The sequence below is a fragment of the Argopecten irradians genome, chromosome 7 (assembly GCF_041381155.1).
Source record: "Argopecten irradians isolate NY chromosome 7, Ai_NY, whole genome shotgun sequence".
Classification (NCBI taxonomy): Eukaryota; Metazoa; Mollusca; class Bivalvia; order Pectinida; family Pectinidae; genus Argopecten; species Argopecten irradians.
In genome coordinates, this window is record NC_091140.1 from 30,168,650 (window position 1) to 30,184,288 (window position 15,639).

General features: G+C 33.7%; 1 protein-coding gene across 1 annotated transcript in view; it reads left to right on the forward strand.

Moving 5' to 3' along the window:
• Positions 1–9,315: 9,315 nt before the first annotated feature.
• The window catches only part of LOC138328106 (cholecystokinin receptor type A-like), a 56,532-nt gene continuing 50,208 nt past the window's right edge, over positions 9,316–15,639 (forward strand). Inside the window, exon 1 of the mRNA XM_069274733.1 lies at positions 9,316–10,439. Within this exon, the coding sequence (XP_069130834.1) occupies positions 10,019–10,439 (421 nt within the window). The 5' untranslated portion in view covers positions 9,316–10,018. The remainder of the gene's footprint in view (positions 10,440–15,639) is intronic.

Consider the following 15,639-nt stretch of genomic DNA (forward strand, 5'->3'; position numbering starts at 1 on the left):
CAATTCCCATACTACCCATCCATTTCAGCAGCTGAAGGTCGATAGTTATCTTGTGCATACTACCGAATATTAAGTAACTTTTTGAATATCTCATTTCGTCAATCTTGCAAGGTTATATGATATGAACTAAACATTCAGATCACAAGTTCTTTTTTCTACTAATTGAATAAAAAGACAGTTGGTGGAATATGTTTGTAGAGGGAAACAACAGTCTTTAAGTGATTAAAATCCGTTCCTTCATCGAGATGGTTGGGCGGGTTATTATCTAAATTTTACAAAGACAAATTATTTTCTATATATAATATGTGTAATCTCAAAATATATCTTCTTTTTTTTCTAACAGTTCAGATAAAATGGTGTGGTTTACAAAAAAAGAGCGCATAGTCAAGAAATCCACAGCCATTTTGTTAGAAAAAAGGAAGGTATGATCACGCAATCAATATATTTGGCTATTGTTGTCGTTAAATTCTTTACTTAATAGCCTCTTAAATCTATTAGTTGCCTGTTAGGCGCTCCTCTGAAGTACGTAGTGCCTAGCTACGAACTAAAACAAACGTTGACGTTGATTATATTACTGGTAATGCGAAAACAAATGGTATGAGAACTGTCCAGCTTTTAACACGAGTTAGAAAAAGTCGGTGTTTCACTATGCAGTACCTAATCATTCTTACCTACAATAAGGGGAATTATTTCCGTAGACAATAGCCTTTCATTCTATATATAGTCCATAAAGTTTATCGCGAATTTCATATTTACATGTACTTACTTCAAAGTTGCAAATCCTCACGGCATTTATCGGAAACCATATGGTATGAAAATTGTTTATTTCTGTCAAGGCCTTTTTTTCTTTTTGCAGATGATCCAAATTATCATAACGGTTAAGTGACAAGTGTGATAAATCGGTGCCTTGAAATGGTTGATATAGCGTGTGCCCTTTGTAAACTGTTTTGAGGTAACAGATAGTTGTCTGATGGATTGTTAAGTCAGAGATGTTTGTTGTATATATAGAACATTGTAAAAGTTGGAATACAGGATTTTCTCTTCTTTTTCTATCTGTTTTTGCTTGAAATTTCGTTGTTTGAAATTATGGAATTTTCGACCCTTACCATTGCTTATTGATTAGCGAGAAAAACACGTTTTTATGATTCAATTATTTAGGAATCGTTCATCCTTTTGTACAATATTTCACTGCTAACAATAAAAGTTATACAGATAGCACATGCAACAAGCAACATGGCAAATTAATCGCAATTAAAAAAATTAACAAATATGAATTGATAAATCAAATTATTCCAGCATGACTTAATGCGTCTTAAACAAAAAGTAGTCCAACAGATAAAATTTTATTAAATTATCCAAATAAGATAATGTATTTAAATGACAATTTAACACTAATTGACAAAATTTATCCATGAGCAAAATAAATAAAGATTATTCAAAAAATATATCAATCATATACAGAATATCGTTTTCAGTGGCAATGTGTTGGGAAATAAAAAAAAAAGTCGTAGTTCGCCTTGAAGCCCATTTTGCCAACCGTTAACCTACGATAATAAATACGTTTCAGTATATCTTGAAATATGACATATTGCACCTAGGGGACAAATTGACAAACTGCTAATGCAGCCACGACAAAAATAAACTGACTTAGAAATATTAAATTGATACGGAATACTGTCTCCATTGTCAGTATGTATGAAAATGACATATTGTGCCTTTAGGAATGGTCTGGCAACTGTTGATTTTAAATTCAGTCTAGTTAGCTTTCTGTAGCTTCTTTAGCTAGGTCGTTCAATTAGCAGAAATAAAGCCTTGATGATTTCAATTATCCTGAAAACCTATTAAATGTCTATTCGTTTTGTCAATTAGCAGATGTCACTTCAAAAATCTATTCCATGACTGAACATATGTCGCCAGCTTTGTGTAGCAAAGATAAGTTGGGTATTTCCACAAAAGTTAAATCGTATTCCCTGGAGGGTTAGATAAAATGAAAAGTGACAAGCTTTAGACGTTTAATATCCAAGACAGTTAGAAACTTAATCGTAAATTACAGTATGTAAAAAAACCGTTTTGTTTTTAATTGTACCGATATGATATTGTTGACGTCGTACTTCCATATAATTTGTTGATATAGCATATTGAAAAACTAAAAAGAGATATAGCTTTAAACTTGTACGTCAGTTTAGAGAAACATACACATTTGTCCAAATTAGTTTCCTAAATTAGGAATAAGCAAGAAGTAAAAATACTCAAAATAGATATCTGAATTGGTAAATTAGGTACTCAAGTATTATAACTGTAAATGTTTCGGAACGTTTTACTTGCTTTATGTCACATAGAGTCTTAGAGCTTATTCCATTAGCGTTCTAAAAAAATATAGGCTAGTGAAAAAGCGATTATATTATCAATGGATTTCAATCTATATTAGAAAATTTCTAAAAACAAGATTTTTTTAATCTCTTTTGTACAACGCGTTTTCTATTGTATATCATATATAATGTTTGACAGGTAATGTAACTGGAAAAATGAGCGATTATTCGTAACTCATCAAAGTTAATAAATCTAACCCATGGACATAACTATTGGAGTTATATTTAGATCGATTCAGATTACATGTAATCGTCCATTATCTCAAATACCATATGATGTGTACACGGCGTATTCACATGATCTGACACGAAGAAACTGACTGAATGTTTGACACACTTGAATTTTATTGTTTTCACAAAATATATCGGTTTATGACACGAAAAGAGACAAATGTCGACTATATGATTTTAAAATGTCATGTTATGAAACTTCAAAATTTAGTTATAAGAAAATGATATCGTTTTACGCTTTATCTTACAAAACTGATCACCTGACATTAGTGTTAAGAGAATAAAAAACAAAAACAAAAAACCATTATAAAGACAGCATTTTTAAAATGTCTTTATAACGCGATTGTGTGGTTTTGAAAATCGGTATTAATCAAAATAACACCTTTGACTAGCAATATTATTCAAGATTAAGTTTCTCTTACCAAGGTTCCCACAGAAACATTTTTCTGGAAAATAAGAATGGCACAATATATCTATGTGTACATTTCTCTCCGATACTTTGATTTTTAGGATTACCTTCTGATATTGCAGCGCATAATGATAGTGCAAACCTTTTGTATTATATTATCATATACCTTTTTATATACATTTGCCTTTGACATTGAAGCAATATATTTAACAAAATATTGTGTAATAAACAACTTTAAAAAACAAACACTACCAAATACAGGTCAATGGGAAGATGTTATAAAGTTAATTTAGTCGTCGTTGCGAATACAATTGAACAAGCCCTGGTGGTATCTATTGTTCTGTGGAGTAGAAAATGAGAAAAGAGAGAAATACAATAGTCGAAATTGGCGTCTGTATGATAGCAAGTTCTAGAGGGATGTAGAAATCAACTCTCTTGCTAGATGGCAGCAGAGGTCACAATTTATAGTTTATTAGTGTCATACCACATTAAGACATTTGCCTGATATAAAATTGTCTCTGAAAATCCTCATACTCAGGTTCATCTTTAGTTTAATCAATTTTGTTGTCAAAAGAAAGAAAGACAAACATAAATAAAAAAAAAACAGAAAAGCAACATTAGTCTTTTTTCACCACATGCGTGCCTGTTTAATAGAATGAAGGCAGACATTATACATTTTTGTTGTTGTATTATCTCAGCTGTTGACGGGACCGAGTTAAAACTTCGAGTTATCAGAGTGCTCGAATTAAGCGAGTTATCATGTCTACTGACGATCTCTTTACTTGGTATAAATATACTAGTTCCATGTCGTAAAACGATGTGAACAAGACAAATGTCAAAATAGCCGATGGTAGTTGCAAAATTATAACAAGAAAACCTAGATATATATTTTGAAATGCCATTCTACGGCAGATTTATGAAAAAGAAATCGCCATTTTCGGCGATCTCATTGCCCAAAAAATCTCATCGAGTTATAAGAACATTTTATGTATGATTTTTGTCATTCGGACCCAAAATTTATTTCGTATTATCCGAGTTCTTCGAGTTTTCCCAATTAAAATTATCCGAGTTCTTTCAACAAAGATAAAGAGGGAATTCGACCGGGACCGTCAAAGCACTTCGTGTTAAGCCGGGTTGTCGAATTATCCGAGTTCGTATCAACCAAGTTCCACTGTAGTATTACCTCAGCTGTTGACGAAAACATAATAAACACAAAACAAAACACATTATGACCTGTGTCATTTTTCTTTTTATTTGCTTCAGTAGAAAATACAAAAAAATCTGTGAAAGACTTTCGAATATGATAAAAAAGGTAATTGGTTTTATTTACAATTATTTGCCCACGTACTACATAATAGAGACAGCAATGGATCAGAAACAGAGGACTGACACGTGGACATCGACATTCATATCAATGATAACAAGACATATCTATTTTATGTACTGGGTCTTTCAATCGTAACATTTTTTTTATGTAAATCATGGCAATGATATCACATATGGTATTAATTTTGTTTCTGCTTGAGACTAAATGACGCTGTCTCTTAATGATGTAAATAAAATATAAGTATCTTAGGAACTGTAGTTTTTTAGGAGATGGCGCAATACATTTTACGTTCACTCGCGGGACCCCGCACCCAGGCCATGTAAATGTTCGAAGTAAAGCTTTCGTCATTAGCGGAAATTGAATGTGGCTGGGATATAAAAATGTGGCTACATTATGTTTTATGAAAGCATTCAAGTATTACATGCTCATTATTCTCTGAAATATTGTTTTCCTAAGTGCAAAAGGAAGATTTCTAAATCGAGATTGAAGAGACGTGATATAATTGCGTTTCCATCCCAATGCATGTACAAACAATAATCCAAAGTGCAATGTTCTGTGCAATTTAGATATGATTTATTTCTTCTTTCGAACGTCTTCAACATATGATAGATGTTGATTACAGAAATCTAGCAAAACATTACATTCAATGATATGATTAAGCTCTTAATTTATTTCGATTGAGGGAAAATGTATAAACTAACAACACGTATTTGTCAACGCAATAAATAATTCTTTTTACTTGTCTACCTGTCACCGGCACCTGTAGAATTGGCGGGCGGGAAATAAAAAGGTAAGAGAAATGGGGATGGATTTATTCGTAGTAGTTTGCGGATCCTCTTTGTAAAACAAAAGATCGTTTACGTCAAGATGCATAGCAATTTCTTCCTGGGAGCATTGCGGTGCCCACATTTCAATCAAAGTGGGATTCATAATAAACCCTGGAAGAGGTTGTGTGTACACATGGTACTGTTATTTCTATATTCTATTAATTAAAACAGTTACCAAAGGTGGAACTTATCGAGGGTAAATTGTATTCTACCCACGTCGTTTTGGGATCCCCAAACCCCGGTATTTACTGTAGTATGTTCATCTGCCCTTTAACGTCAGATGCAAAGATTACATTTACATTGTAAAATAAATGACAGATTTCATGCCTATGTACACGGCTTCTTCACAAACTTTTGTGACCCTCAGGCATAATATCCCTATCCTTCAAATTTAAACACGAAAGAGTCTTATAATCTTATACGTGGATGTCATTTGCAGCTTTAGTGGGGTGTTACACAATGAAAAATAGAATCACAATATATCTCTCTAATGTTAAATGCCTCTTTAATAAGTGATTATGTGATTCAACCTTTAACATTTTAAGACAACAGCTTATTTTAACAAAATCGTCTTCGTGTTTTCATTATTGGTTCTGGCATTCTTGATAAAATCCAACCATTATTATTTCGAGAATGGAGACTGGTAGACTCCATTTTACAATTTTACAATTTTCCAATAGATAATGTGGAGTTTATGTGAACAGTTTGGCTTCTTCAGATAATCTAAATTAAATTTTCTGATATAAATTAACAAAAAGTCGCTAGGTATATAATTTTGAATTAAGACAATGCACTTTTCAGCTCACCAGGTTGTAGATAAATGGTGATAAAATAGTATATTTAATAGTTTGACCTATTTACATTGACTTTCTGTACAAACAATTTTGAGAAACATAAACCATATGCATCCTTACAATTTACCAGATAACAGGACTAAAATGGCTTAATCACTTAAGATTGGAGAAAAAATGTTATCTTTTCAGAGGGTTCCTGGTTCGAATCCCAGCTACGTTAAATGTATTCAATTACAAAAGTAGCCCTTCTGCTACCTTCTTTTTTATCGTTAAAATTCTGAAATGTTAGCGAGACAATGTAGCAGTAGCAGAAAAGGAGAAACCAATGACTTGGTTGGTCAATGTTAATTATAGAACATCCGTTCGTTACTCTAAATCGGTTGACAGTATATCCTGTACATTGTTTACATCGTTACCATCAGAGTCATCAATACGCATATTTCTATGTAACTGAGTTAAGTTTCAAAATTTTATAGTTATGCCATCAAAATAATACTAATAATAACAATAAAAGCCGGAACTTTGTTCAGAAACATCTTTTGTGGATAAGAAACGATTTCAAAATTTTTACGGTGGAACATAAAAACCTTGCTACTTTAAGTGGTGCAATTTAACGTCTAAATGTAAATTATCTATTTTCTGTAGAATACGAGTATAATAATTCGCAAAATATAAGCGATAATTTGGTGCAAATCGTCAATCGGAATACTTCGCCCACGTGCGCGAACCACAAAAAGCTTTGGGTGACAAAACGTGGGTCGTGTAATAAATGGAGTCATACGGCGTTAGGTGGAATGCGGAAGAGAAAAGCAGTGAGGTTCATGGGTGAAGCTACAATGTACTAAGGAAGTTCTGCTGAGTGATGTCATTGAACTGACTATCAAATGGAGCTCTTCTGTACTCAAAGTTATGAAAGGTTCATATAGCGTATTTTCCTTTACTATTAAACTCGAAGCGAAAATGCTGAAATAAATATACGAATTCAACCTCCTGATGAAAGCTTTGGTTTTAATGTAAACCAAAATACATTTCTTGTTTGAATGGAAATATAATCATTCATTTGCTGAACTTCAACATGGTTTAACATGATTGATCACTGACTTGGTTTTTTTTTTTTAATTTTTTTTATTTGTAATTATATATAGAGAATACATGGTTAATATCTTACAATAAAAGGTTTAGTTTGGTGCGAGACTTAGGAAAGCCGGGATGACGAGGCTTACTCTGTTTATCCTGTAACTATTGTATGACATTCAAAACGAAAGCAAATTGTCAGTTATTTACTTGGTTTTTGCTCGAAGCGAGAAGGCTTCATTAAAGTCACTAAATTATGTCACTAAATCAAATGAGAGTTACTGCTTTTTACTACCGTAGGGAATATATAAGCGCATTTGCAAACAGTACCAGTAATTCTATTCGATCAGTGTATAGTATCATTAAAACATAATGAAAAAACTAAAAAAACAATGATTATCAATCAAAGAATTACTTTACAATACATCCATTTGTCATGAGCCAAATTTCGTAAAAATGACGTCCGGTGAATGTGACGCCACCTTCAAGCGGAACTGAATGTAATATCTCCCAGAGTGCATGGCGGTCCACACATTTCACATTTGAATTTGGGGACCATAATGAATTCTTGGATAAATTGGACTGAATGACGTTTCTGGGTCAAGTTAGAAAAAGTTCCGTCAGATGTGGAACAATTTCACGTTGTTCGTATTGATGAGTAAAGCATTTCGTATTGAAGAATTAAGTTTATCTCGTAGTAATTATCTGTCAGTATTTTGGGCAGTTGGAGGATAAAAAAAATAATTTATGTATGCTGTAAATTGGTCAAGTTATAAACAAGGTCATCTTCATCAGGAACTTTCTATTTGGTACATTGTGTTTCGTAGTCAAATAACAAAGGAACTAATAATATGTGAATATTAATAATTTACTTAGATGAATTTATACAAATGCATTGTAAATGCAATACAAATGTAATCCAGTGTGCGTATTTCCGTTACAAAAATGTAATATTTAAAAAAAATAATGTCCACTGGTGACTGAAACGAAGGCATTAAAATAAACTAAATATTATACAATGATAGTGAGAAAGTGTGTGTGAAAGAGATGTTTCTTTTGTATTTGTCTTTGTATACTGTGAAATAAAGCTAATAAAATTGTTTTGTTTAATTAAGATATATTATTGCTGCATGTTATATAAAGTTCAATACCTGAGGACTTATGAACTTAAATAATGTTTGCATGTATTCTGTAATAATTATTCGCCTTATTTTCGATAAAACAACGTTTACCATTGATCATTATCTTCTACAGCACAATGTTGCTAATTGTTTATCGACCAGGACCGGTTACGAGCTTAATTAGAAAGAGATAATTTGATGTAACTAATATTTATTTATCCTGATAATTATACTTCGAAAGTAAATATATCAATTTTCGTTCATATTGATCATTACTTTTTTTGTATAGAGTATCTGGTCATGAATACTACCGAATCGATTTCTGTCTATACAACAACATGTACATATTGACATCTAATTAATTTCTTTTTCGATTCAAATGACAAAAATAAATAGATGTAGCTTATTTACTATGAGTAATGTTTGAACATAAATCAATGTGGCGGTTAAGCTGGTGAACGTTCTATGTTCAACGTTTCACTTGTATGTAAGCGCAAACGACAACAACAACATCGTCAGAAACAATAGAAACAATACCACCTAACGACTGAAACAACACCATCATCGAACACCACTATCACTTTAACAACCACCCCTAACAAACGACAGGACAACACAACTGCTAACACCAAAATAAATGAACCCCTCCAACAACATCACAACCATCAACACTACCATACAATCGTAACAATAGCACGAAATATCAGGAACGTGACCCTAACCGACGCTACTATCATCAAACAGCATACACTACCACTTGATAAACTATGATGAGTCGAATTGGACGAAAAGACATGAACGTTCTCTATTCAAACACAAAGTTTTTAACTTTAAGAACTATACATGAAAGAAAAATGTGTTACTTAACCAATATGTCCATTTTATATCATTCAGTTTCAATTATGCAATGTTCAGTAGCCGATTATTTTAACACGATGTTCATATAGAATATTGTCTTTATATGTATTCATTCAGTTGAATCATTTAAGTGATGTGAAGTTTCATCCTCTTGGTGAACTAATTCTTTAAAGGTGTATGTACGACATCATGATTGGTTACACTATAAGTTCAAAGGTGAAATTCAACTTGGCCCGTGCCACGCGCGCCGAACCTTCACATATAATAGAGTTGTGTCGGTATCGCACAGCACACGTTGCTGTAACCTTTAGCTACTAGCGGGCGCGTGCCACGTTGGAAACTGCTTGCTTTCATAGCTACACACCACACTAGCTAGACTTAAATCACATCTATCAGCCTAGCATTATCAATCACCGTGGAGCCCTGTCCACCGTCTCTATATTAAGGCTCGGATCGGTAAAGGCCAACGACGCTATAAATTAATGATCGGATGGACTTTGGTAAATAGTGAACTACTAGGATTACCATTATCGGGATTCAGAGAATCACAATTACTTTTCCTGTTGTCGCAATTGTTTTCCATTGTTTATGTAATGAATAATGGCACGCTTTATTGGAAATGGTACCAATTAAAGTGTCGATCTTCTAACAACTGATTAGCGAAATTACCTCTACAAATAAGCCTTTTTATCGTTCTAGAAGGAGTGTCGTGTGATGAGACACGAACCAAGCTGGTTGTGACAAAACAAGAAATTGCTTTATACATAAATTCTCAAGGATATATTTGTGGATTTCCGGATTTGATAAACAATTCTTTCGAACGCATCAGAATATTGTTTTAGAAAGTAGATAAATATCAATAAATCAAAACGGAAATAGCAAATAATGAAATTCATTGTACTTCGGGATATAACGTGATTTGATAAATAAATATATTTTTATTCCAAAAGTACAAAACTATTATATCGATGTACTAATATTCCAAGAAAATAGTGAATTTAATTCAAAATGTTTAAACCAGAAGGGAAATGTCATTTAACAGCCGGGAATGGGACATTTAATAGCGGACTAGTGATAGATTCTGTATCTGACCGCAATGGGACAATATATGATACTTGTCAAGGCCAAAACGAAACCAGCGGCGCCAATTACAGCATGATGGCAGGTGAAATATTTGACAAAAATGGCGAGATCCGGATACCGTTATACTGTCTGATTTTTGTGTTATCTCTGACCGGTAATTTACTGGTCATTATCACCTTGGTCCAGAACAGACGTATGCGGACAGTGACCAATGTCTTTCTACTGAATCTGTCTATCAGTGATTTACTTTTGGCAGTTTTCTGTATGCCATTCACCCTCGTACCACAACTAATGCGACAGTTTATCTTTGGAGAATTTGTCTGTGTGGCGATTCGTTATTTTCAAGGTAAGTCATTTTTTTCATTTGTAAATTAAAAATGTACATTTACAACATAAATGACCTTTTTACTCAGATGGCTGATTTGTACCATTTCACCCGAGAAAAAAAATACTTGAAAAATAATCTTTGCTAAAATTTCGGGTTTTTTTTTCTCAGCGAAATAACGAAAAGCGAACATGGCACAAATCATCCACCATATTTTAGCGACTCTTTTCCTGACATAGGAAAATTAACTGCAAACCCAGAATATAAGATTGTTCACCCATGGAAACTGATAATCTAATCGCATGATGATGATTTTATCACATTCACTTTTATATTTATTCTTATCAAACTGAATCAGTATGTTTATAACTTACCTGCCAAATGTACCATGCTCTGCCAATTTCGTCGCTTGTAATACATTCGCTAGTGTGAACAAAAAAGCAGTAATAGCTACACATATCTATAGGAACCTGTTTGCTATTACAAACTCATAAATTCCGCGGTACTTTTTGTTAGCGAACGACACAGCCTTATTGGTTTATTGCAACGTCGGAACGCGATAATTTACTTCTCATAAAACTAAGCGAGCTGACCTCGTAATGCAGGCGAAAATAATTCACACTCACAGAGTTACCCCTCAATATCTTTTTAGTAGCATTACCTAGGGCAGAAGATGTTCACGAAATATAGAAAAGCGTACAATTCCAGACCTGTATTTCTTAGCATAAGCTAAATGAAACTGTATTGACTAAACAAATCCGATACGCAATACAATACAATGCGATTTATCGATCTGCCTTATTTCAATTCTACCAATGTAGTTGTGAAAAAGTAACTCGTTGATCTACCATATTTCAAGCTCTACCAATGCAATTGTAAAATAGTAACTCGTTGATCTACCACATTACATTTTATACCATTGTAGTTGCCAAATATTAATTTGTTGTTCTACCCTATTTCAATTTCTAACAGTGTAGTTGTCAAATAGTAACTCGTTGATCTACCCTATTTCAATTTCTACCAATGTAGATGTCAAATAGTAACTTGTTGATCTACCATATTTCGATTGATTAATTCGATTAATTTTAATAAGCAATGGAACAAGATATGACTTGATATTATTGCTTGTCTCGTCTACTTAACCTCCTGGTCACTACTCCGTACTGGGCCAGGCTTCTTATGAATGGCTCTTACTTGGATAACAAAAAGCGGTGCTTTAGTCTCGAATAATTCGAGTTAGCAAGATATGGCTGTTATTTTTGATCTCTCTGGTGACTACTTCATGCCGAATCTGGCTTATATGCGTTTGTTCATTGTGACTTAGCAGCTACTGTTTGTCGATGGTTTTCTTGGGGGTAATAGCAATCCATTCAATCCATTTAAGACAACAATCCTTTTAATCATAATATTGTATGCCTATAAGCCCCTGTTCACTTTACTGGTCACATATTGTAATCCTACCAAAAATGTTCTCACTTATGTAACATACTGAAGTGTAACAGCTGATGAGAAAGTGTAGCAGATAGACCGGGATTCGAACCCGGGACCTCCGAACACTAGCCGAATCATCTACCGACTCGGCTGCCTGGTCAGCGATGTCTAACAACATCAAACATTTACTGCATGCTAGGCTATATTCGCGAGTGCTTATTTTCGTAATTTGCTTTTGAAACCTGACTGAATGATGCTTCACGTCATTCTGCTGCTCTGTCATGTTTTATTTAGAACATGTTCATTGGCCGAAAGCCTTTTTAAAATGGGAATAGAAAGATAGAATAATTCGGACTACTCGCCTCATTGCTTTTTCGACCATTTTTAACAATGCATGTTTACATTACAATACTATACTAGCCACTGTTTGGGTAAACGGAACTTCATCCCTCATATTAAAGAGTATTCGTAAATAGAAGATTGAAAGCATTATTTTGTTCAATTTTATGTATATAAATATAATGCATCAAGCTTCTGGAACACCGCCTTAACCATTCTTAACCATAAAAACCTTCTGTGCAATCTGCCAAATCATATCTACCGTTGTATTTACATGTTGTAATATCAAGGCAATGAACAAACATCGTGTTGACGTTAGGGAGGGTTTGGGATATGTTTGGCTAAAAAGTTGTTGATACCTCTTAAATGCCATTATCCAATTGTGAAAAATGAAGAACGTTAAAGTTATGTAATACAAAAATGAATAAGTGATAAAAGAATTACACTACCATATAGAAAAGAAAAATATCACCTCAAGCGCCAATGCGTTCCTAAATAAAGATTAGAAGTTTATTAATAACATTAATCAAACGACCGAATATCTAAAGTCAAAGCCTAAGGGGGATTTACAACGCCAAACAAAGGGATATTACATGTACCCTATCTGAATCAAATATGTTAACAATGAAGGTCCTTATCGCTGTTTTACCGTTTGGCGCAGCCATAGCTACTGTGCGGTAATTAGATTGACGACGTTAAACATTACTTGACAAGTCAACACGCGTTATAGAAGTTACCATTTTTTTTATCATAGATGTAGTGTTAAAGGCATGGTAATAACAATTGCGACTCTTCATAATTTTTCTACTCAGTTTACATTTACATTCTAAAAGTTAAAAGCTGTTTCGGTTTAAGAATGGGCATCTATTTTTTTTTCAACAATCCTGCTTAGAAGAACTAACAGTGTGATTTTAAAAAGGAGCTGTTTGCCTTTTTACTTACAGCAGCGAATCTGATAGAAAAAAAAACAACGTATAAGACAATTTCCAGAAATCTGATACGGGTTTGCTCTAAAAAGACACTGTTGGAAATCCATATAAACATAATGATTTTATCGTGGATTGATTATGTTGTATCCCGATAATTATTGAAATCAACATTCACAAGCGTAAAACGTCACGAGTTCTAATAAGATATAAAATATATAAAATCAATTCAAGAAAACTATTCTTTAACAAATGAATTTTCATTTTTTGGGAGTAATTTTGTTTTCTTCATTCGCAGCAGTAAGGGAATGATCAAAAAGTTCAACAGCTGTTCTAAAGGTCAGGTGTGTTGTGTTTTATGCGACCCCCCAAGAGTTGCATCCTGTTAAAGTGAGCTTTGTCACTATCATTACTGGCCATTCACATGGTTATGAACCAGCATTAGGTGTATAGTCTTCCAAAAGTACTCGATAAGCCTGAGGTGTTCTCTAAAATTATGTTACTATAAAATTCTCGCCAAAGCTGTAAAAGTCATGTTGTCGCGTAGCTGGAATATACAATACAGTTGTACACAATGTAATACGAATGTTTTAATGTTTCCGTGGCCTTTAGGGAAATTAATATCGAGTGCATAATCTGTCAAATATATCATAAGATGGAACTTGTTTGAAATGCTCAGAGAAGGTAATAAACTGGTACTCTGTTTCTTGTTTCAGTGGAGAATTATTAATGACTAATTATTGATGGCAATAATCCTTCTCCTGAGGATCCTATTGAAATTTTCTGTAATTACGCCAAAGCTTTAAATGCTCATGCATAATTCCACAGCTATTTAAACAAAGACTTTAAAAATGAAGTAACGCAGTCCGCTATCAGATGACATTAAAAAACAACTTTTTTCCTCTATTTTATTGACATTTTTTATCCCCACGCTATCGTATTCTCTAGTGGTAAACAATCTTGTAATTTATACTTGGGAATTAAAGACCAAGCCTCTCAAATTACAATTCCAAGATTACGTTAATTTCAAAGTGAACGTGTCCTCTTTCCCTATCAATATCGAATTACCTGAAAAGAAAATCAAATTAACACGCACCTGATTTGTTTACCGACAGGAGGACTGCGATTGGGTTTAGCCACGCGAGTCTTGAATTTTGATACACAAATCCTTTCATGTGTCTATGATACCTCTAAGGGTAACGAAGTCCCGTTGTTTTGACAACGGAAGCACGTATACCAAAATTAAAACAAATTGTTATTCAAACATTCTTCGTGACATATAAAAAAACGTAGGAATGTTTGCTCTCCCAATGCATGTATGTGACTGTGGGTATTCATCTTGCTCTCTTGTTACCAAAATAGGCTTTTGGACTCTACCTTGTTTTTTCACTACGCAGAATTTGTATGGCATTTCTTGTTAATTCAATTTACCGAGGTGTTAATTTGTAAACCATCACGGTGTCCCCGCTAATTACCCTCAGATATAAGGGTTGTATCTGAGCAGAGAAGCCAACACAATGCCCCGATATACATGTTTGGTTGACGTTTTTCGAGATTGGCTGTAAGGCAGCCAATAAAAAAAGGGCGGTCCTAGCAATAGTGTTGTTATATACATTACCGTCATCACATCAACACGTTATTTGTTATGAATTAAGATACTTTATTTTGATAAAGGTGTATAATTTTCAAGGCAGTCTGCCTTTTTATCAAGACACATAGTCACATACATATGTAGTATAGAAAAATCAATAGTAAATGCTAGAAGACAAAGGGCACAAATATGATTAAGTTGAACGCAATAAACTCTTTGGCGGGAGGTGACAGAAAACGAAATTACTGGGATTTAACAATGATTTTCAAAAGAGCACTTTAACGAAATCCGTTGAAATGGCCAAGATATCGACGCTTGAAACAAAAAGTATATTTCTCCCAAGTTGCCATTGATCTTTTTTGTGTACATGTGCTAGAAAATTAAAAAAAACAACAACAACAACCCCCCCCCCCCCCAAAAAAAAAAAAACCAAGACGAATCCAGGAGAACTAGATAAATTAATGAATGAGAACTATTAGATGTAATACTATACTATTGATGTTGATATTAAAGTGAAATTTGTGAAAATACTAAGATCTATAATGACAAAATGTTTGGCATTATGTAGATTTGTATATTTGTAAAACTATTTTGAAAATTAGAATTGAATGTAAACGGTAACCGAAACGTCATACCAGAAAACGTCAAGAGGGGGGGGGGGGGGGGAGAAGTGGCAAGAAGGTACACTGGTGTGGAGAAAAAAGGCGACTAAATTTGGGTCTCGAGGGTCAACGCAGAAATAAAGCATAAGATGCAAAAACTGAAAATCCATGAATTAACAGAAATTCAACTGGTTTGGTTAGTAAAGACACTATAAGTCAGGTAGTGGTAGGAGGGCAAAGTGGAAGTAGATGCTTCAACGTCACTTCATGCCTCGAGGGTAGCTATGTACAGATGGTTATCATAAAACTGTCCCTCGAGCGGCGCCTTGCTC